Source organism: Diuraphis noxia, unplaced genomic scaffold (genome assembly GCF_037042655.1).
Source record: "Diuraphis noxia isolate RWA-SAM2 unplaced genomic scaffold, SU_Dnox_SAM2 contig0005, whole genome shotgun sequence".
In the NCBI taxonomy this organism is placed as follows: Eukaryota; Metazoa; Arthropoda; class Insecta; order Hemiptera; family Aphididae; genus Diuraphis; species Diuraphis noxia.
The window spans coordinates 4,066,629-4,089,711 of record NW_028301715.1 but is presented as its reverse complement, the minus strand read 5'-3'; the positions used below and the strand labels follow the sequence as shown (position 1 = coordinate 4,089,711).

At 29.8% G+C, this 23,083-nt stretch overlaps 1 protein-coding gene across 1 annotated transcript in view; it reads left to right on the top strand.

The window, feature by feature from the left end:
- The window catches only part of LOC107168717 (pickpocket protein 28-like), a 37,239-nt gene that overhangs the window by 483 nt on the left and 13,673 nt on the right, over positions 1-23,083 (top strand). Inside the window, exon 2 of the mRNA XM_089229023.1 lies at positions 4,785-4,969. Coding sequence (XP_089085149.1) covers positions 4,785-4,969 — 185 coding nt within the window. The remainder of the gene's footprint in view (positions 1-4,784; positions 4,970-23,083) is intronic.

Here is a 23,083-nt window from a genome sequence, read left to right as displayed (position 1 = left end):
GATGTCTTTTTTAAATAATAGTTACCTACACCCAACATCTATGAACTAAATTCAGTATGAAACTATAGGTACTTACACATTTTCGATTAAATTAAAATAACGTAGGTAGGTACACTCAAATATTGTGACCCATGAAAAATGTATATTTGTTTTTTTTTTGGCTCTTGACACGAAAAAAGTTGACGACTCATGATCTAGCATCCCTTTTTCTTATTTATACGACTTGATTGTATTACACGTCTACTGCAGACGTATAATGTATTGTAGTTAGATATACAGTGTGTCCCGTGCGGGGCACCTTAGTTGCGTCCCGTTAAAAAGGTATACATGAATTGCGTCCCACTATATTGGTTAGGTAGTAGAATTTTTATTCCGTTTTCAGGGGTTCTCCGAGGTATATTTTTAGTAGTTATTTTAATAGTATAATTCAAATCTAAAAGTTTTAAGTGCAATTTTTGGGATTTTTCAACTTTGTTGAATTTATTCATTTATACAACTATTTTAGCTAAAGTCGATACTCGACAGTCGTGTAGATAAGTTATTACTATAATATCTCCAGCCATAAAATCCAATTATTAGTATAGTATATAGTAATAATGGTATCTTATCGAAATAAAAATAATATCAAGTCGATAGGTATTTAATACAATACAAAATAATTTGTGAAACGCGACTGTTTAACTGTATACGTAGTATTATATGTATGTGTATATACTATATAGCATTTAGTTTCGCAATGTTTTGGATTTACCAAGCTGATATAAAATGTTTAATTAGGTGGGTACAGTATCTACTATTAATAATATTGTTGTGTTTAGTATATCTTTTACTGCAGTTCGGTCTTCGTTCTTACTCAGTTTTTAGTTTTTCGTATACCTACGTGAGCTGTGATAACTGTTTAGTTTTTATATATTATTTAGAATGGAAGTGCAAAATATTATAAGTGAAAAACAAAAGCATTTGAAAATAATTGATAATTATAAGTTCTGTTTCCATAAATGTTTGGCTAATAATATTCAACGTTGGAAATGTACGGTGAAAACGTGTAAAGCATATTTAAAAATTAACGAGAATGATCATGTTTTACTTACTACGTGAGCGATACTGCCCACAACCACGATGCACTATCTGAAGCAATTATAAATCGGCAAATTGTAAGTAATTCTCTTAAACGAAAAGGTACACAAGAGTTATATGAAAGACCAGCTAAACTAATGCATCGACATTTAAAAGAAAGTATTGATATCAGTGTTAAAAATACATTAACAATTACCGATATTCGCTATATAAAAAATAATTTATATCGATCTCGTAGTGAACAGCTACCAAAATTGCCAACGAATATTTTAACTGTACTACAAACGAAAATGAACCTTTTTTGTTTTTAAATGATTCTATTAATGGTATAGTAATGTTTACATGTAAATCAAATTTAGAGTTTTTAAGTAAAATTAAAACAGTGTATGTTGATGGCACGTTTGAATATTGTACAAAATTTTTTTGCCAATTATTTACAGTTCACGGCCTTTTTAACAATTATTACGTTCCTTTAGTATATTTTTTATTAAAAGATAAACAAACAATTACTTACTCTGAAGCATTTAAAGCTATTGATTTAGAATGCTCAAAAGTGTGTCCAGAATTTAAAATTGATATAATTTATGTTGACTTTGAAGTTTCTATTCATAAGGCAATTCAGAAAATTTGGCCAGAAACACTTATAAAAGGGTGCAGGTTTCACCTAGGACAATCGTGGTGGCGAAAGATGCAAGAACTGGGCTTAGCTAAAGAATATGGGTTGAATGGAGACGTTGGAAACTATCTATCATATATTTTTGGATTATCGTTTTTGAGTCCAGAGGAAGTTGGTGATTTTTTTCATTTGAATTATCAGAAATACAACCAGTTGATTCTAAAGTTGTAGATTTCGCTGACTATTTAGTCAATAATTATATTTCAGAAGAATCACTTTTCCCTCCATCAATATGGGCAGAAAAGAGTTCAAGTTTACAGCGAACGACAAACGCGTGCGAGTCTTTTCATAAAAAATTTAATAGTTTTTTTAATAGTTCCCATCCAAATATTTATATATTTTTAGATGTTTTAAAGATAATGCAAACCGATAGTGTTATGTTAATAAGAAGTTCGCTAATTTCTGTACGTCAATATAGGAAACCGCGCCGAAACAATATTTTATTTTTTGAAAATCAAATCAAAAAATTAAATGAAAATAAAATAACAAGGTTAGATTTTGTAAAAAGCTTATCTAATAAATATAAACCTAATTTTTGACTGACATTTTTATTGACAACATTATTATTATTATTTATTAATTAACTTATTTATTACCTATATTATGGACTATATTAATTTGTATTGGATTTAAGCGATTTAACGTTTATTTACTTGTTTATTATATTTGATTGACTTATATTATATTTATAACTGTTATTTATTTTTGTTAGTTATTTAAGAACCCCTGATTTAAATATACGAATTGCGTCCTGTATTTTTTGGAACGCAATTCGTGTATACCTTTTTTACGGGACGCAACTCGGGTGATCCCGTCCCGTGTGGATTTACCCATTGCGATATCTGCCGAAATAATGGTGATATCGAAATTCTGATTTTGTAATAAGACTCACGGGGATAAGAACTACAATTAATACATATTTTAATTTATTTTTATGTTTTGGTAAAAAAGTTTAAAAAAAAATATTTTTTTATATTTAATTATTTCTAAAAAAGTTAAAGATAGCCATTTTGTAGAGTTTATTTTTCTGAAAATATTGACGTTTCAAAATTTTTATTTTCATTAATTTTTTAATTTTTAATATTTGTTTTAGTTTCGAGAAAAATTGCGAATTATTTATTATCATAATGTTATCAAACATCTGACTCACCGCACCGCGCGCATTCCCATCATACGGACGGCCGAATACTTTCCGTGTGTTCCTAATAGTCGTTACCCAACGATAACGATTTATCCTCAAACGATTTTAAACATTTGTTAATTCAAAAAGTATAAGTCGTAGATACTTGAAAATTTTACCAGTTATTTAAGCAGTAAAATATTTATAGCAGTTGAAAAATAAAATAAATAATATGTAGTCACAATTTTTTTATAAGCATTTAAAGTTTGAATTTTGACAACATAGTAAAAATCGCCAAAATTCGTAAATTATTTTATGCTAGAAATTCATAAAAAATTTCCTTTTATATCTAAGATTTGAAATTAAATACAAGGTTCCTAACATATTTTTACAAAAGCAGTTGAAAAATAAAAGAAATATATAGTCACAATAATTTTTTATAACATTCAAAGTTTGAATTTTGACAACATACGTAAAAATTCATGATAATTTTTAAATTATTTTAAACTAGAAATGCATAAAAATTTTTCTTTTTAAATCAAAGATTTAAAAATTTTTAATAATCTACAGGGTGATTCTTTTAAGTGGGTACACTAATTATCTCGAAAAGTATTTACTTTTTTCAAAATAATTTTTTACACGGTATCAAGTTGTTAAAAAACCAACATTTTTATTAAAAAATTATATTTTTTTTAATATTTTTTATCCTTATCATTTTTTAAGTTTTTACTTTTTCATATTCCAAATCAGAATATTTTTCTAAGTATTTTGATTCATAAAAATCAAATTTAGGGCTAGTAGTTTTTGAGTTATAAGTATTTAAAATTTTGATTGGCAGAGTGGAGTGGTACGGGGTTCGCAAAATGTTTATCCACTACTCCGTTTGTCAAAACTAGGAAAAATTTTAAGTTCATTTGAATTTTAAATTTTTACGAAATAGCGTAACGAAAACGATTTATCCTCAAACGATTTTAAATATTTGTTATTATTCAAAAAGTATAAATCGTAGATACTTGAAAGTTTTACCAGTTATTTAGATTGGCATTTTCTTTACATGATTTAATTTTCAAAATATTTTGACTTTTTTTGAGATATTTATAGACAACTGAAATTTTCAATTTTTCTGAAAATTTTTTTTTGTAGTGTCGATAACATTTTTTTGGCCAAACAAAAATGCTTGAAAATTGAATACAAAGATTTTTATAAGTTATTCTTATAGTGATTAAAAAATTATAAGAATACATAGGCACAAATTTTTTTATTAGCATTTGAAGTTCAAATATTGACAAAAATTCGTCAAAACCATGAATATTTGCAAATTATTTTGTAGTTCAAAATTCATAAAATTGTTTGTATTTATATCATAGGTTAAAAAATTCAACACTGTTGAAGTTTTCCATAAGTTTTGCTTCAAATAGCTAAAGAGAAAATTATCATTATAGGAAAAATATTTCGAGCGTTTGAGTTTTAAGTTTTTATGAAATCGCGTAACGATAACAATTTATCCTCGAACCAGGTATATGTGTATCTATTATAATATAAGGTATTAACAATCAAGATAACAACATACAATGTTTTTGGAAAAATTGATTAACCATGCCTTATGCAAAATACGACTTAATTGAAAAATAAAATATTTGTTTCAAAATAGAATATCTCTATTAATATATCATTAAAATATCATCTCTGTTCAGAATCGTTTTTCGTATACAATGATACCTGTCCTATCATTGCATTCAAATTTAACCTACCCTAGTCAGAGGTCCACCCCACCCCCTAATGTACAGCAGAGCGACATCCACTTACCCGCTTTTTGTTTTTATTATTGTTAATGGGTAGGTATCATTATTTACATATAATTATTAAATATTTTATTTTTAATTCTAATATTATGTTTATCTATACTTGTAGAGATCATATTTCCCGTACGGAGCCGTCAAAGATGAAAAGTCACCGACGTATCAAGAAAATAATCTCGTGCATCAAAAATATAACAAGCCCGAATCGCCCATGTTTGAATTTAAGACGTTTTGCTCTATGACCAGCTTGCACGGCTTCTTTAATTTTGTGGAAAACAATTTGAATAAGATTGAAAAGTAAGCAAACAATTTTGATTATGACCTATATTATGATTTGTAAACGCTTACGTCACAATATCATCACAGATTATATGAACTACCTGTATATAGGTGTGATTATCTTACCCATATTTTGTTGAGATAACTACACGCAATGGCATAATTTGGTTTGGCAATAACACGATTGCGTATAAAATTGTATGCAGCGTAGTCAAATAAACTAATTTCATACCTACCTAGTATTAATAAATAATATAATATAATATAAAATAATAGACTGTTCTCAATAAAACAAATAAAATTACATAATGATAAATTAAATTGAATATCGTTGTAAGATTTTAAGTATATTTTAACCGTTATCTATCTATATGCTTAAAAGTATACTGCTAGCAGAATTACAGGAAACGAATTTAACACACAGTTTGAGACATATAAGAGGTAGGATTTTTAACGGGCTACGAAGTGCACGGGTTCAGCTAGTAGTTAATAAAAAAAATTAATAGTAAAAAAACGATATTTCGTTATACAGTGGTCACCGCTTATTGGAGTCACTTTGGGACCCGACAATTTGAGTCGATGAATCAATAAGGCGAATGACTCAAAAAGTTTTAAAAATGCTTAAATTTAAAAACGTATTTACTTAAAAATATGTATTGAGATTCAAGGTATGTATAAAAATAAAAATCTAGCTATACGCAATTAAAAATTAAATTAAATAAATAAAATACATACATAATTAATAAAATAAATTAAATTTTTTTGCTAAAAATCCATCTAATGTTGATTGGATTTTCCCTTCTTCGACCAACTTCATAATCATATCTTCATAAGATTTATGTTTCTCGAATACGTCAAAATCATCTCTTTGCTGAATCCCTCTACGTAAAATTTGAAGCACTTCTAGCACATTTATTTTGTTTAGTTAATGGTGGTTTCTCATCAGGTTCCTCTTGGTCGCTATCACCAGCCACATTCTTTTTTAGCTGTTTTGACTGTATTTCACCACATATATCTTCCTCAGTAACGAGTTCGGTAGTTTGGACTTCTTCGACAATATTTATCCATTCATTATAAAGTTCAATTGATAGGTCAGTGGGTCTTTCGACAGGAGCTTCAACTTCTTTTGGACTGAGAATGAAACCACCGTGTCGGAAAAAATTACGTATTGTGATTTTACTGACGATATTCCACGCTTCGTAGGCTAAATGTTTGAATTTCACTGTAACCACATCAGCCGTGCAGTTATTGACTAGTAATAAAACATCATGACGAAATTCATTGTCCCACTTGGTCAGCCATTCGGTGAAAATTTCTTTTGTCATCCATGCATTACTGTTTGCAGTATAGTCTACCGGTAGATTCTTAACACCCTTGAAAACCCGTAAGTTGTAAGCATAAGTGTGCTCAGGTAATGCCCTGAAATTAAGTCCAGTTTCATCCGCATTGAACACACATGACGGAGGATATTTGGCAATAAGAGATGGCCATTCTGAATTAATCCACTACCGTGCACCTACATAGTCAGCTTCTCCATGTTCCCCGTGTGGCTTAACGAATGAAATGTTTTCGCGTTTCTTCCATCGGTGAAACCAACCTTCTGTTGCCACAAAATCATCTTAACCCATTTTTTCGCGAGACATTCTGCTTTTTGGCGCAACAGTGGTCCTGGAACTCGGGCATCTTTTTCTCTGGCTTTTGTGAACTATTGTTTCAAAGCTTTTTCAACTTCTTCTTCTTTACCGACCCTTTTTCTTTTACGATTTGAATTCACATTTTCTGATGATGCATTTTCAATTTCCTATCGACTTTCAGCATCCTATCTAGTAAATAAACTTTAAGACACGTTTAACTTACATGCTGCTTATCGCTGGCTCATTTTCGGAAGCTCATCATATTTTTTAAGAATATCTAATTTTTCTTTCACGCTCAAATCACGTCGTTTGTTCATTGTAACACGAAAAATAAAAAATTTTGGACAATATAAACGCAGACAACACATTGAACACAACGACGTCTATTCATACACTACCTGTCGTATTAAGTGACATTGACGACTGCTTGGTTTATCGTGAAGAAAGTAATCTAAAAGATACCGACTTATTTATAACACGTTTGTTCAATGTATGTACATATTTTCTTTATTTATTTAATTTTTGTATATGTGTGAATCGGGACCAGTCGTTTTGAGTCTAATAGGCGAATGAGTCAATTAACCGTGAGTCCAATAAGCGGCGACCACTATTTTTGATATCAAGTTAGATAGTAAAAGCGATAAAAGTGATAAAACGCAATGTATTTACTAACTTTTTCTAATTCACTCGAATAGTCATGTGCAAAAATATACAAAAAAGGAAATCTTACAGTATCAACAAAAAATTATACCTATATATTATTGCTGTAATTGTACGGCATTGCGTCGGCGTAATCGGCCTATTTACTTAATCTATAGATTTATAATTTACTCGATAATTCGATTGACAAAAATATAATTTCATAAAATAAGACATATTTTAGCAAAATAAAATGTTTAATTTGAGTTATTTGTATCATGAAACACATTTTTAGTTTACTCTGTTATTATTTAAGCATCTCATAAGAAATATACAAATGCTATAAAATCCTAACCCTGGTCATATTCATATTATTGGGAATATACATATACCGGTCACCGGTATGAAAGTTGGTAACAACGCTTAAAACTTCGTACGAAAAAATCAGGTAAAATCGTACGGAATCGTGTTTTACCTTTTCGGTATTGCAAACCTTTTATTACGTCCTTTGATGATCTCAATCATTTGATACAAAAAAATGTGTAAAAGAGTCATTAAACAAATTTCCATAAGTTTCCGAAAAAATGGCGATAAAATATTGTTGAACTTTTATCTAAAAGTAATTCTGAACTGGTTATGTACAAATGATATTTAGCAGGTTTTGAAACTATCATAATTCATAATATAAAATATAAATCAATATACTATATGTATAGTATATAATAACATGATAAATAATATATTCTAGTGAAAATTAAAAAACTTACCAATATGAATATTTTCGGTGTTGCAAATGCTACACTTACACACCAAAATTACGCCACTGCTTACCCGGAATTCTCTGAGATATTAAATGACATAGCAGCGTTAGTACAATAAATTTAGATTTCTACTAGATATATGAAATTTCCTCGGCAGACCTTTGGTTTTCCATATAATATTAAACAAAAATCGTTTCAATTCAAAGCCCATATATACGGGTATCTCGGTGAAGAAAAAAAAAATTTTCAAAATCGATCATAAAACATTTATACCACAAGTAGACGTGGAAAAATAAATCAATTAATGTCATGTTTGAAATCCATACCTATTATTACAATAATATATTGTATACACTATACATCATATTCTGTTTGATACATACCAATAAATTAATAATGATATTTATTGAATAATACTCGATGTAGGTACAGTGTATAGTAACACGTCACCTACAACAGGTATCAGTAGTCAAGGATGATGTTTGGAAGGTGACTCTTGAGTTAATTTAACAACGTGGAATTCTTCTTAGTTAGATTATTTGATTATTTATTTTGACAGAACATATATTTATTTATAAACATGAAAGCTGAATTTTAGTTAACAAGTTAAGTATTCTGAATGACTAGAATGAATTCGGTTTGACTCGAATATTTTCTAAGTTCAGAATATTATTTATTCGAATTTTTCTAAGTCCAATTTAATTAATTTAAAGAACAGACTGGCGTGAAGGTGCTCTGGCTAGTCTGGTTGAGTTGCGTCTGAATACAGGCCGTTTCGGGGTCCCTTATATAGTGCTACCCTCTACTCCCCATAGTCTACTCGTTCTTGTCGCTGCTCTTACGGATGTGGTATAATTATCTAGACTGACGGAAATGTTACTCACCCACTTGAAAGCCAAATGTGCATCCCGTGCAGCTGCAGACCTCGATAATTTATATTATTATTATGTAAAAATATATATTATGATATTATAACATTGGTTCTTGGAACTTTTATATTGATGTATACCTTGTGTACCCCTATCAATGATCTTTTATAGTCGTATGACCACATGATTTCGTGTTTCCCTAATGTTAATGATTTCCACGAAATGCTGTCTCTTTTACATTTACAAAGTTCATCGCACCCTTCCCTAGCTTGATGCGGCTGGTACCTAGTTGACAGTAAAATATAAAATGCGGGACGCTAGTCCATAGCACCTCCCCTCTAAAAAATTGATTTATGTTTTTAAAGACAGAAATCAATCAATCTGTGTACAATATGGTTATGTTACAATAATATTTTTAGAGTTCAAACAACTTGTTTACAATACAATTTTCATTAATTTTATATTTTATGTTTTACATTCATTATTACTAGAGGTCGGATTTTTATGATTTTACATATTTGTTTCTAGTCTATGCAGTTAAATGGGAGTGAGAAATCTTTACGATTCATGAAACACAAAATTCATAGGAAAAAATTTATTTTGCATAAAAAAGCATATTTTATGGGTTAGAGAATATTTAACACGTTAGAGAATATTTGAGAATATTTTTATAATATCGGCATATAATGAATATATTTCACGTTTATCAGCACTTTGATAGGTATAATAATGTTCACCAAATAATTCTGTTTATAAATAATAAATTTCTGGGTTTTAATAAAAATTAATCGTAGGTTATTTTGTTAGCCAAAATAAATTTAAACTGAATTTTTTTTAATATTAAAAGAATATTTTGCATATTTAAGGACATAAAACATCATATATCTGGTATTTTAAAAGAATATTAAGAGAATACCTATATACCTATACCTATACCTATATTGCCTAATTTATGCGACATAAAAACATCATATTTTAAGGATTTTAAGAGATTATAAATCCGACCTCTAATTATTACATATGCATGAAGCATTTACAATTATATATTATTACATTTCATGTTTGTCATTTTTTATTACAATAGTATTTTTATTAGTACAATAAAATATATATTTTCGTATTACAATAAGTCTACGATTTTATTTATTACATTAAAATATGTGGTTAGTATTACAATATATATTATATTTCCTTTAATATGTTAGTATATATTTGGTTAGTGTTAGTTTTTATATTAAGTGCTACTTACTCTTTTATATAATATTAATTCCCATAATCCCATATGATTACATTAAAATATATCATTCCCATATGTTTACTTATTTCTATGTGGTATATAAAGTGATTAAATAATACATTTTTTTTTTAATATAATTAACATGATTAATATAATATGAATATCTTATGTCTAATATCATCCCTCACCATTCTAATATGTATATGTTATTTACTTAAAATAACATTTAATTATTAATTCTTTATCATTATCATTATTAAATTCATTATTAAATCCCTTATATCTATAATATATATATATATATATATTATTGTCCTTTATTTTATTTGTTATTTTATTTTATTATTTTTGAATTTTATTATATATAATATATTCATGGTTAAAATTAACTTAAACTAAATCTTATATTAACATATATTATTTTTGTTTTTATTTTACATTTAATTCCTCCGTATTTGTTAAAAGTGTTTTTTAGATTATCGTATTTCACTTTCCTCGCCATAAAATCAAAGATACACTTCGTCAATTTTACATCCATTCTTGGATCGTGAGCATACGTTAATCTATGTTTCTTATTACAAACCATCCCGTGTGTTTCCTCTAAATTCAATAGTCTTCCTGTTTTATTGAATGTACCTATTTGGTACTCAAAGATCGTCATTTTTGTGTTTAAATTTTCTAACAGTATGCTGAAATTGCCATTGAATTTAGTGTCATAACACGTTATGTTTAATACTGGGAACCTATTTATATTTAATCTTTTTAAAATGTTTAAATCTGAACTTCCGTTCCAAAGTACTATTACATTGGATGTGTCACCTTTCGAGATATTGTTGTATATGCATGCCTGTGTCAATGTATATAGGTATGTATGTATGTACTACGTATATATTTATATATATAACGCTCAATTGTGTTGACTCAGGATAAAATGACTGTGTGACTGATTCGGTTCTCACGATGGTCTACGTGACCAAAAAGGCTGGGTCAGCACATACTGAAGGCCTCGGACGGACCGTTGCAACGCGCCCCGTCTGTTGGTAGGCAGTCGAGTCTGGTCAAAAGAGTGAGTGACACCCGCGTTACTCGGCAGAGCATCTTATAATTTGTATAGCAGAACCTCGTATAGTGTCAATCAGATCCTCTCGTAATATTAGTATTTTAATATTCATTTCTTTAGTGTGTAATTCATTTAAATATTTAGTTCTTTAGTGTTTAAGTCATATCAATATTGATTTATCCAGTGTTAAGTTCATAAATCAGTAATTATAATATAATATATATACCTATAACCAACACCTGTGTTACTTCATTTGACACTAACAACTAAGATAGACCTCACACGACGGTACACCACACTTCAATATAATTCGTTTTTTCCAATTCTATTACAAATCTATTATTCCTATTCCTACAATTAAAATAATTTTTTATGTCAATTTTACTTAATTCAATTTATCTTAAATTTATTTATTTATATTTGCTCATTATTATCGTAAATTTTTTTTTCATCATTTTTGTGTACCGTCACTTGTTTCCTGTTTCGTGAAATAATTATATTTTCCGTGTCTAACACGTCTAAAACTTCATATGGTCCCTTCCATAAAGGACTCAATTTATTTTTTTGTGTATTATCTTTAAGCAACACTAAATCTTTTACATTATGATTTGCGTTATGCTCTTTTTTATCGTATTGTTTTTTTAAATTTTATTTTCCTATTAATTAATCTTTCCCTAGCAACTTGATGTGACAATTGCATTTTGTATTTTAAATCATAAATATAGTCGTCATAATTATATCTAGGTTCCAGATTACACTTTAATTTAACTGGTATATCGATTTCTCTCCCGTATACCAGTGGCGCCGAACCCTATATTAAGTTCGGGCCATGGCCCGACATATTTTGAAAATTTAAGATAAGGCCGCTTCATATTGACCATTTTCCTCTCCACGGTATGCCATTTTTTCCGATATTAAGATGTTGGGCCTCTTGAAATATTTTTCGCCCTACTAGATTTTTAGGACTTCGGCGCCACTGCCGTATACTAACGCATACGGCTGATATAATTTGTGGCAGTGTGTTCCGTTGTGTTATACACAAACAATGCGTATGGTAATAATTTATCCCAGTTTTTTAAATCTTTATCTACGTAATGTCTTAGATATTCGGCTAGTGTTCTATGTGATCGTTTTAAACTACCGTTTGTTTGTGGATGGTAAGGACTCGAATTTATTTTAAATAATTTGCATACTTCCGCGAAAATTTTACTAAGAAAATCTGTACCTTGATCTATCAAAATTGTCTGGAAGACCGTGGGCATAAACAAATCCTTCTACGAAAGCTCTTGCTACATTATTTGCTGTATGATTTTCAAGAGGTACTGCTAATGAATATTTCGATAAATCGTTCATCATTGTTTAAAATATACGTACTTCCTGTTTCAGTGGTTAATAAAGGTCCTACAATATCTAAAAATATTTTTTCAAATGGTTTAGTACTTGTCGTAGTAATGACCATTGGACTCCTATGGTGTTAATTTGTATTTTTGTTCGTTTGACACGAATGACAATTTTTTATATATTCTTTTATTTCTTCCTTTAAATTTGGCCAATGAAATTGTCTTTTTATCTTTTTTAATGTTCTGTTTATTCCACCGTGCCCCCTAATTTAGAATCATGAAATTGTTTAAAAATTATTAATTTTTCTTCTCAAGTATATCATTCTAATTTAGAACAAATTATTATTTCTATATTTGTATTACACTATTACGAAATACATATCGAATCATCGATCTAATTTTATCCCATTCTAATCCATCTTTCCGTCCTAGTTGGTTCATAGCTAGTTTACTTAAATTGTGTTTCTCACAAAAATATTTTAAATTTAACAATGCTAAATGCATATTTTCATATGTTGTTAATTGTTTTTCTTTAGTTTTTGTTATTAAAAATATTACATACCTATTTTCGTATTTAAACTTTACGACATCGCCTAAATCTTTATTTGCTTTTAATATCTTATCCTTCCCAAATTTTTTCTTTAGTTCGTCATTAATTCCTGATTTTAAATTATAATATTTTTCTATCTCTGATACTATATGATACTCGCTTGGTGATTCTAATAATTCACCGTCTACTTCTTTTACTTTTTATTTGTTATCATTATCGTTTCGAATTTTTCTAAAAATGTTGCGTAACTTTCTTCTTTAATTTCGTTAATATTATACATTCTGCTTAATGCGTCTACGTTCGAATTTTGTACTCCCGTTTTATATCTAATTTCATAATTATATTGTTCAAGTTCAATACGCCAACTCGCTAATTTGGACAGTGGATCTTTTAAATTAAATAACCATGATAATGGTCTATGATCAGTAAATATCATAAATTTTCTGCCATATAGATAAGGTCTAAATTATTTTACTCCGAATATTATTGCTAAACATTCTAGCTCTGTTGTTGAATAATTTAATTCTGATTAGTTTAATGTTCGTGATGCATAAGAAATTGGTAAGTCACTCCCTATTTTGCCTTGTGATAAAATTTCCCCAAGTGCTTTACCACTAGCATCGGTTGTAAGTATGAATTCTTTCGTAAAATCTGGGTATTGCAAAATTGGTTCTGAACAAAGTATTGTTTTTAATTTATCAAAAGCTTGTTGGCATTCATCATCCCAATTAAATTTTACGTCTTTCTTTAAAAGATTTGTCATCGAATTAGCTATAGAACTATAATTATTTATAAATTTTCGGTAGTAACCGCTAAGTCCTGAAAAACTTTTAATTTGTTTAACATTTTTCGGTGTCGGAAAATTCATAACTGAAGTAATTTTATTTGGATCTGGTTTAATTCCATGTTCTGAAATTATATGTCCTAAAAACAAACATTCCTTTTTAAGAAATTCGCATTTATCTGGTTCTATTTTTAAATTATAAATACGTAATCGTTCGAATACATCGATTAATTTTTGATTGTGATCATTCAAATTTTTTCCATATATAATTATACGAGACATTTTATACCTATTAAACCTGCCATTACATTAGCCATAGCCTTAGCAAATGTACTTGGTGCGGACGCGAGTCCCATACTCATATACGTTTATAATGATAATGTCCTTGACTTGTCGAAAAAGCTGTAAGTTCTCTAGAATCTTTAGCTAACGAAATTTGGTGGTACCCACTCTTTAAATCAACTATGGAAAATAGCTGGCACTGTCTTAATTGATATAATATTTCCGTAATATTTGGTAAAGGGTGAAATTCATTTATAGTTGCCACATCATTGAGTGCTCTAAAATCTATAACTATTCTAAATTTTTCTTTTTCTGACGTATCAGATTTTTTCTTTACTAATCATAGTGGTGCATTAAAAGGACTCATAGATTTTTCTATAATATCATCCCGTTCCATTTGTTCTATTTGTTATTGGATTACTTTTTGTTGTGAAAAGGGGATACCATACGGTCGTTTGTGAATAGGTGGAGTGTCTTTAGGTATTTTAATTCGGTCTAGACGTTTTGGCGCCGCCGTTTTGTTGGCGCCAACTAATATTTCTATATAATATTTAAAATTGCAATTTTGTTAAATATTCCAATTAATTTGAAATGAAAATATAGTAAATAGTTAGTTGTAAAAATCTACTTAAAAAATTACTACAAGATATTGTAAAAATATAAATATAAATATAATATAGTAAAAAATTAAATAGTTATTGTAGCAAAACATGAATTTTGATATATTTTAATAATTCATAAATATAAATGATTACATTTAATCCAAGACGAAAAAATGTCAATCGACAATAAATATTGCACGTTATCTATTGCAACTGTAATAAAGTATAACGATAATTATTCAGCTTTAAAACTGTTCATTAAATCATACCTAAATTTTACCTAATGAACTTTATTTTATGAACTCAAATCAGTAGTCTTATACGCATAATATTTATCTGTTAATAAGAATATTTTACGCTGCTTAATTCATATTATATACCCATGAACAGTGGCGTACCCAGGATTTTCGAATGGGGGGGGGGGGGCTAAATCATCTATATCGGTATTCGGTACCATAATAAACTTAACGTTTATGCTTTGCTTATACTAGGTCATTGTTACTAAAGGTAATACGTTGTATTCAATACGGTTTTTTAGAAATATCAAGGTTTGTACTTTGTCTTTTATAATATAAAATGTATTCCAAAACACGGTCAATGGGGGTGGGCTGAATCCCCCTAAGCCCCCCCCCCTGGGTACGCCACTGCCCATGAATACCTTTATATAATATGCTATTTATATATATTCTTATGAACTCGGATTATTATTATTAATTATTAGTATGGGCATCGCCCATTTGCGCCAAAAAAAAAAGGTATATTTTTTCAGGCAGCCTATTTCAATTTGCGCCAAAATTACCTAGTATAATAAATTATATAATAAAGTAATATATTTTTTTCTCAAATAATAATCAATTAAATAGTAATTAATACAATTTTATTTAAATTATAGTTAACTATACGAATGTTTTTAAAATAATAATCAATATTAGCAGTATAATACACATTTCTTTGAAACAATATTCAAAATAAATACAAATTGTTTTTAAAAACTATATACTTATTATAGTTTATTACTAACTATTATAATTTATAAAAAATAAGTAATAATAGTTAATATTAGTACTTACATATTTTTTATTAATTATAATAAACTAATATATATTTTTTTACAATCTTTTCTTTTTATGATAATAATCTATTAGATATACAATTGTTTTAATCAAATTTAGTCAATAATATGAATGTTTTTATAATAATTATCAATAATACACTTATTAAACAATAATAAATAATTAGTATAGGTGTTAGGTATACACACTTTTTTTTTAAACTATAGGCTATAAGTAATAAAATAATAGTCAGAACAATTTTTTTTTTAATATCAATGAAATTAATTATAATAAGCGAAAATAAAAAAGATTATTTTTTACATAATATCTTTCCTAATCTTTATTGTAATTAAATGCAACTACTTGTACATATTCATAACGCGTTAATTTTTCGTTTTTATAATTGGAAATACAACCGCCAGAAAATAATCAACACGAAAATCAAAATAGCGGGGTGGTGAGGAGCGTGTGTCGTTCAGTGTCGGTCAGAGAACTCCCTCTACTGTCGACCGGTTCGGAGTCTCGGCGGATCGACCGTTCCAGGCGCGCTTATCGCGTGTCGGTGTCGTCCGTCGTCGATTGGCGGTTGAAAAGAGAAGTAATTGCGCGGGTTTCCGCGCAAAGGCCGTTTGAATTCAAACGGCTATTACGCGGGCACGCGTCATACTCCCCCCCCCCAAACCGCTAGCGACGGCGGTGTTCCAGCCGGTACCGGTGGAGTTGTGGCTTGTTCGGTCGCGTCGTGGTTGCTAGTCGCGTTTTGTGTGTAAGCGGCCCACAGTACCGGATCCCGTTGAAGCTGCGCCGTCTTCATCCACTGTACTCGTGCCGCCGTGGTGATGTAGGTTGCCTCCTCCGCGCTACCGTCCTTAGGAGGTGGTGTAGCTGGTGGTATGTCTTCGAATGCGGTGGTTCCACTGGTTGTCGCAGTGTGGCCGTCCGCCATTCGGACGTTGTTTGGTGTTCCTTGTGGGGTGGGGGGAGGGTGATTTGCCGTATTTACAGGCTACTGTCGGATTTATGTACGTTTCTGCGGTTGTGAATATAATAGGGCTGTTATGAAGCCTGATGGAAATTCGAATTCGACCGCGAGGGTCTAACAAAACTTCATTTAGATCGAGAAAAGTTAAACCAAATGTAAATTTTAACCACTTGTTATTCTTATAAGCTGAAGTTAAACCTAGTGATTGAATTTTCCTGTACCAAGCTTGAGTCAAGTGAAAACGACAGCCTATAATTTCGGATAATGGCCATACTGATTTCACAGCGAGATGTATAGCTAATTCGAAATCAACAGTGACATATTTTGGTTTAAACATTAAACTGAAATTTTCCATGGCTTTATTTTTAATATATGATAAAGCAAGTTGATACGTTTCTGTCGATTTATTATTTAAAATACAAAATACTAATGGTACATAATATTCATTGATAAATCCATCATGAATGACAAAAAATTGAACAAAATATTTTGGACAATACGAAAAAGTCCTGTCAATATATATCGTTTCTGATTTACATAAAAAATTTAAATTTTCGTAACATGTAAATATAATTATGTTAGATAATTCGTCATTAATAAATAAAAAATCTTCATTTTTAGAAGTGGTGATATGCAGATCGTTTAATGCTTTATGCACATCAGATACAGATTTAGGATTTGAAGGAAGAGATTTTTTACGAGCATAGTAAATACTTTTTCGTATAGCGGATTTATCAGATATCGTGAAATCTGTATTAATTATGTGGTTATTCATTTCAGTTAAAATGATTTTCCTAGGACGAATCACGAATACTTATGTCTTCGACAGCCACCCGCTTACATGCTGTAGTTACATTTTGTCGTGCAATTATTGTACATTGTTCGTGATTATGCGAATCTATAAAATTTAATTTATAATTTTACGACGTGTAATTTAAGTGATTTTTTTAGTATCAGAGTAATATTGCGAAAAAAGTAATTTTCTTTATAATATATTACTTAGGTGAATTAATATTTATATTACATTTAACACATTTTATTGAAATACAAATTAATGTTTGCAACATACCATGCTTTTTAATAATTTTTCCATCTTGAATTAATATTTTTGCTGGACATATTTTATTTGAACAACGCCACCGTTCAACATTTTAAGCAGATATATACGCCAAAATATACTTATGGCCATTCTCAACAACCATTTTCTTTCCTCTTGTGCTTGTTGTGAACTCCATTCTTATAATTTATAATTTAAATAATTATCGTAACGAATGTCTGATGAAATATGAAATCACACTGCGATCGTTCTTTTGACGAATAACGATACTTATATATCCGGTAAACGTAGTACCCAGATCGTACAACATAATAAAACTGATATAAAACTTGTTTGTTTATCTTTAGACCCAATAATATAAAAAGCTTTAAAATCTATAGACTTATAAAAATAACTTTACTATACCTTACAGATCTTCAAAATATAAGAAATAACCAAGTCGTTAATTTAAAATGTTTACGCAGGTAAATTTGGCGCAAATAGGCTGCCTGAAAAAATATACCTTTTTTATTTTGGCGCAAATGGGCTGTACCCAAAACGAATTAATTTTTTTGGCGCAAATGGGTAACACCCCAATAGACAAAACGCCAACGTAATAATTGGAACTCTTACAGTTGATGAGCCGGGTAACATTTTTTTGTTGAATTCGGAAGAATTACAAAAAGCAAACCATTCCACAATTTTTAAGCTTTTTGACCAACCATTGAACATGCTCTGGCCACAAGGTGTAAAATACGATGAAGTGATTTTATTTGTAAGTGACGCAGCGCCTTACATGATTAAGGCCGGTAAAGCAATTCAAAATTTGTATACTAAAGTAATACATGTTACTTGTCTAGCACACGGGCTTCACCGTGTTGCTGAAGAAATAAGAAACCAGTATAAAAACGTCGATCAACTCGTATCCAATGTAAAAAAATCATTTCTTAAGACACCTTCACGTATTCAAATATTAAAATCTGTTGCACCTGATATTCCATTACTTCCGCATCCTATTTTGACCAGGTGGGGTACACGGATATATGCGGCTTCATACTTTCATAATGGCTACAGAGATTATTATCCAAGAAGCCCAGTCCAAATTCATCATCCTCAGCGATAAACTAAGTTCGATAAAAAGCTTACAAAACCAATTAAACCCCTGCGACTTTGCAAATAGAATCCAGAACAATCTCAACAAAGCTTCCATTTTGGGTAAAGAAATCACCATCATGTGGATACCTGGCCACTCGGGAATAAGAGGCAATGAATTAGCCGATGAACAAGCCTCTATAGCCATTAACAGCAACGAAACTTTACTAATAAACCAAATGTCATATGCTGACTCAGAAAAATTCATAAACGAAGATACTATAAATAAATGGCAATGACTCTGGAACTTACAAAACACTAAATTAAACAAAATTAAAAGAGACATCCACCGGTGGATGGACCCAAAACTCACCCGGAAAGAGGAGACGGATTTGTTTAATTTAGTGCGTATATACTTATATAAGTGTATATAAATATATTATACATTTGTTTATTTTCGTTGCGTGCGTTTAACTAAAATCCATTAACCATTGCTATGAAATACAACATGGAAATGATACTGCTGTAGTCATATACTCATCTATATATATGTATATACAAGTTGATTCATGAGGCGTAAAACACTCATTATTTATAAAAACTATTTACTTTTTTCAAAATTTTAGATACATACTGTTCTAATTTTTTAATATTTTTCACCCTTATATTTATTAGGTTAACCACTATCAACTTTTGATTTTTCAATGGCAACCTATATTAAAAATATCATAAATTAATAAGGCTATATTTTTAATAAATTTTCATTTTTCGTTAATCCGTTGACGAGACATAGTCTCCCATAGTTGGATAGTTTTGGAGTGGTGTTTGTCCTGTGTAAATATGTTTACCTATTTTGGGGCACAACTTAGTCTTAATTATCGTACTTATTGAATTTATTTGAAAAGTGTATTATGTTTTACACTAGAGTGAAAAATCCCAATTGCTGCGGCCGCGGTACTGACATGGTATAACACATTTATACACAAACACCACCCCAAAACCATCCAACTTTGGGAGACTATATCTCGTCAACGGATTAACGAAAAATGAAAATTTAAACGTAAAAATTCATTCAAAACATAGCCTTATTCATTTATGATATTGTTAATATGGTTGCCATTTAAAAATCAAAATTGAAAAAAGCGGGTAAGTCGTGGATGTCGCTCTGCTGTACAGTGGGGTACTGTAATGGATGGGATTACATTTGAATGGAATGATAGGTATCATTGTATACGAAAAACGATTCTGAACGGAGATGATTTGTCAGTCTAGGATTTTTTTTCACCACTTCCTACACTAGTGACACCACTGATCCACGCGGTATCCGTCCAGGACCGCCACAACTTCAATGAACAGTTTTATAAATCGCATCCTAATATTTTTACATTTTTAGAAATTTTAATTAAAACAGTTCAAACAGATGTTTATATTAAAATCAACAGTTGTGCTGAAAATATACCTAACCCTCGAAAAAATTCACAAGTTAAAACCAGATTAAAAAAAACTTTAAAAGCAATTGAGAATTATAAAAACGAAAAATTAACGCGTTATGAATATGTACAAGTAGTTGCATTTAATTACAATAAAGATTAGAAAAGATATTATGTTAAAAATAATCTTTTTTATTTTCGCTTATTATAATTAATTTCATTGATATTAAAAAAAAATTGTTCTGACTATTATTTTATTACTTATAGCCTATAGTTTAAAAAAAAGTGTGTATACCTAACACCTATACTAATTATTTATTATTGTTTAATAAGCGTATTATTGATAATTATTATAAAAACATTCATATTATTGACTAAATTTGATTAAAACAATTGTATACCTAATAGATTATTATCATTGTGAGAATTCGGGCATTTTACCTACCGAAAACCACCCACGACAAAAGGGGAACACTTCTGTCGTGACCTAGGAGCCGCACCGCGTGATGACCCGAAGGCCAAGTCGGTGGAGCTCATAGGCTTTGATACACGCAACGGCAAATTAATGCCGAGGATTTATATTGGGGAAAAAAAATGTAAAATAAATAATATTAATAAAAAAATGTGACAAAATATAAGGTAATCATACAGTTATATTTTACACGGTTTTAAGAAAAGGGTGTGTTTTAAACAATATGAATAAAATAATATAAAATTATGTAAATGGCAAGTGCAATTCAATAATATATAATATTTGGCACATGGGAAAGTGCACAAAGTACAGGGAAAAAATATATAAGATAATGCTACGGCTCCGACAAGCGGTTACCGGCACGGAATGATAATCATACGTCGGTATGACGCATTATACATTTAGATGTATTAAAGGAAACGACCCACGGCTCCGCAGGACGGTTACCGGGGCACCTCTGAGGAAAATCTGAGGATATAAAAAACTAAGGTGATACATAATCAAAATGAAAAAAGGGGAATGTTGGGGGAAAAATAATACTTGGTGACGAGTGCTTGTACTGAGTTGATGATGTTTGAGATGGCTTCGCCCGCCTCGGGCCTATGACGTCACTTCATCCCATCATGGTGGTATTCCGCCGATGGTGAAAACAAATAACAAAAAGTTTGAGTCCGGGAGACGTGTTGCGAGAGCCAATGGCGTTGAGCAGAAACAAAAATCGAACACCGGAGATCGGTCATCGATAGTATACGTCGGTGGCTGGTTGTAGGCTGTTCCGGCGTCTCGATGTTCTTGGGTAGGGGGTTGGTCAGTGCGTCGCGTCGGGAACTTTCGTATAATATACATTAGTGGGAAAACAGGTTGCCCTGTCCGTATACGCCAGCGGCTACGACCGCGACGCCCGACAACAACGGCGGAGCGCCCTCTGCGACATCGATGCGATGGACACTACATGTGGGGGAGGTCAGGGGACTAGTATTACATAACAGTGTTTTTGTCATTATAATATTTAATGAGCGCATGCATAATAATAGAGATTATGGAAATACTATGAGTTAATAATAAATGGACGTGGACATATTATAAGATTATAATAATGATATTATGTAATATTCTAATAAAAAGCGTCAAAATTCTGTGGCGTTACATCATAAAAAGAAAAGATTGTAAAAAAATATATATTAGTTTATTATAATTAATAAAAAATATGTAAGTACTAATATTAACTATTATTACTTATTTTTTATAAATTATAATAGTTAGTAATAAACTATAATAAGTACATAGTTTTTAAAAACAATTTGTATTTATTTTGAATATTGTTTCAAAGAAATGTGTATTATACTGCTAATATTGATTATTATTTTAAAAACATTCGTATAGTTAACTATAATTTAAATAAAATTGTATTAATTACTATTTAATTGATTATTATTTGAGAAAAAAATATATTACTTTATTATATAATTTATTATACTAGGTAATTTTGGCGCAAATTGAAATAGGCTGCCTGAAAAAATATGGGATCACCCGAGTTGCTTCCCGTAAAAAAGGTATACACGAATTGCGTCCCAAAAAATACAGGACGCAATTCGTATATTTAAATCAGGGGTTCTTAAATAACTAACAAAAATAAATAACAGTTATAAATATAATATAAGTCAATCAAATATAATAAACAAGTAAATAAACGTTAAATCGCTTAAATCCAATACAAATTAATATAGTCCATAATATAGGTAATAAATAAGTTAATTAATAAATAATAATAATAATGTTGTCAATAAAAATGTCAGTCAAAAATTAGGTTTATATTTATTAGATAAGCTTTTTACAAAATCTAACCTTGTTATTTTATTTTCATTTAATTTTTTGATTTGATTTTCAAAAAATAAAATATTGTTTCGGCGCGGTTTCCTATATTGACGTACAGAAATTAGCGAACTTCTTATTAACATAACACTATCGGTTTGCATTATCTTTAAAACATCTAAAAATATATAAATATTTGGATGGGAACTATTAAAAAAACTATTAAATTTTTTATGAAAAGACTCGCACGCGTTTGTCGTTCGCTGTAAACTTGAACTCTTTTCTGCCCATATTGATGGAGGGAAAAGTGATTCTTCTGAAATATAATTATTGACTAAATAGTCAGCGAAATCTACAACTTTAGAATCAACTGGTTGTATTTCTGATAATTCAAATGAAAAAAATCACCAACTTCCTCTGGACTCAAAAACGATAATCCAAAAATATATGATAGATAGTTTCCAACGTCTCCATTCAACCCATATTCTTTAGCTAAGC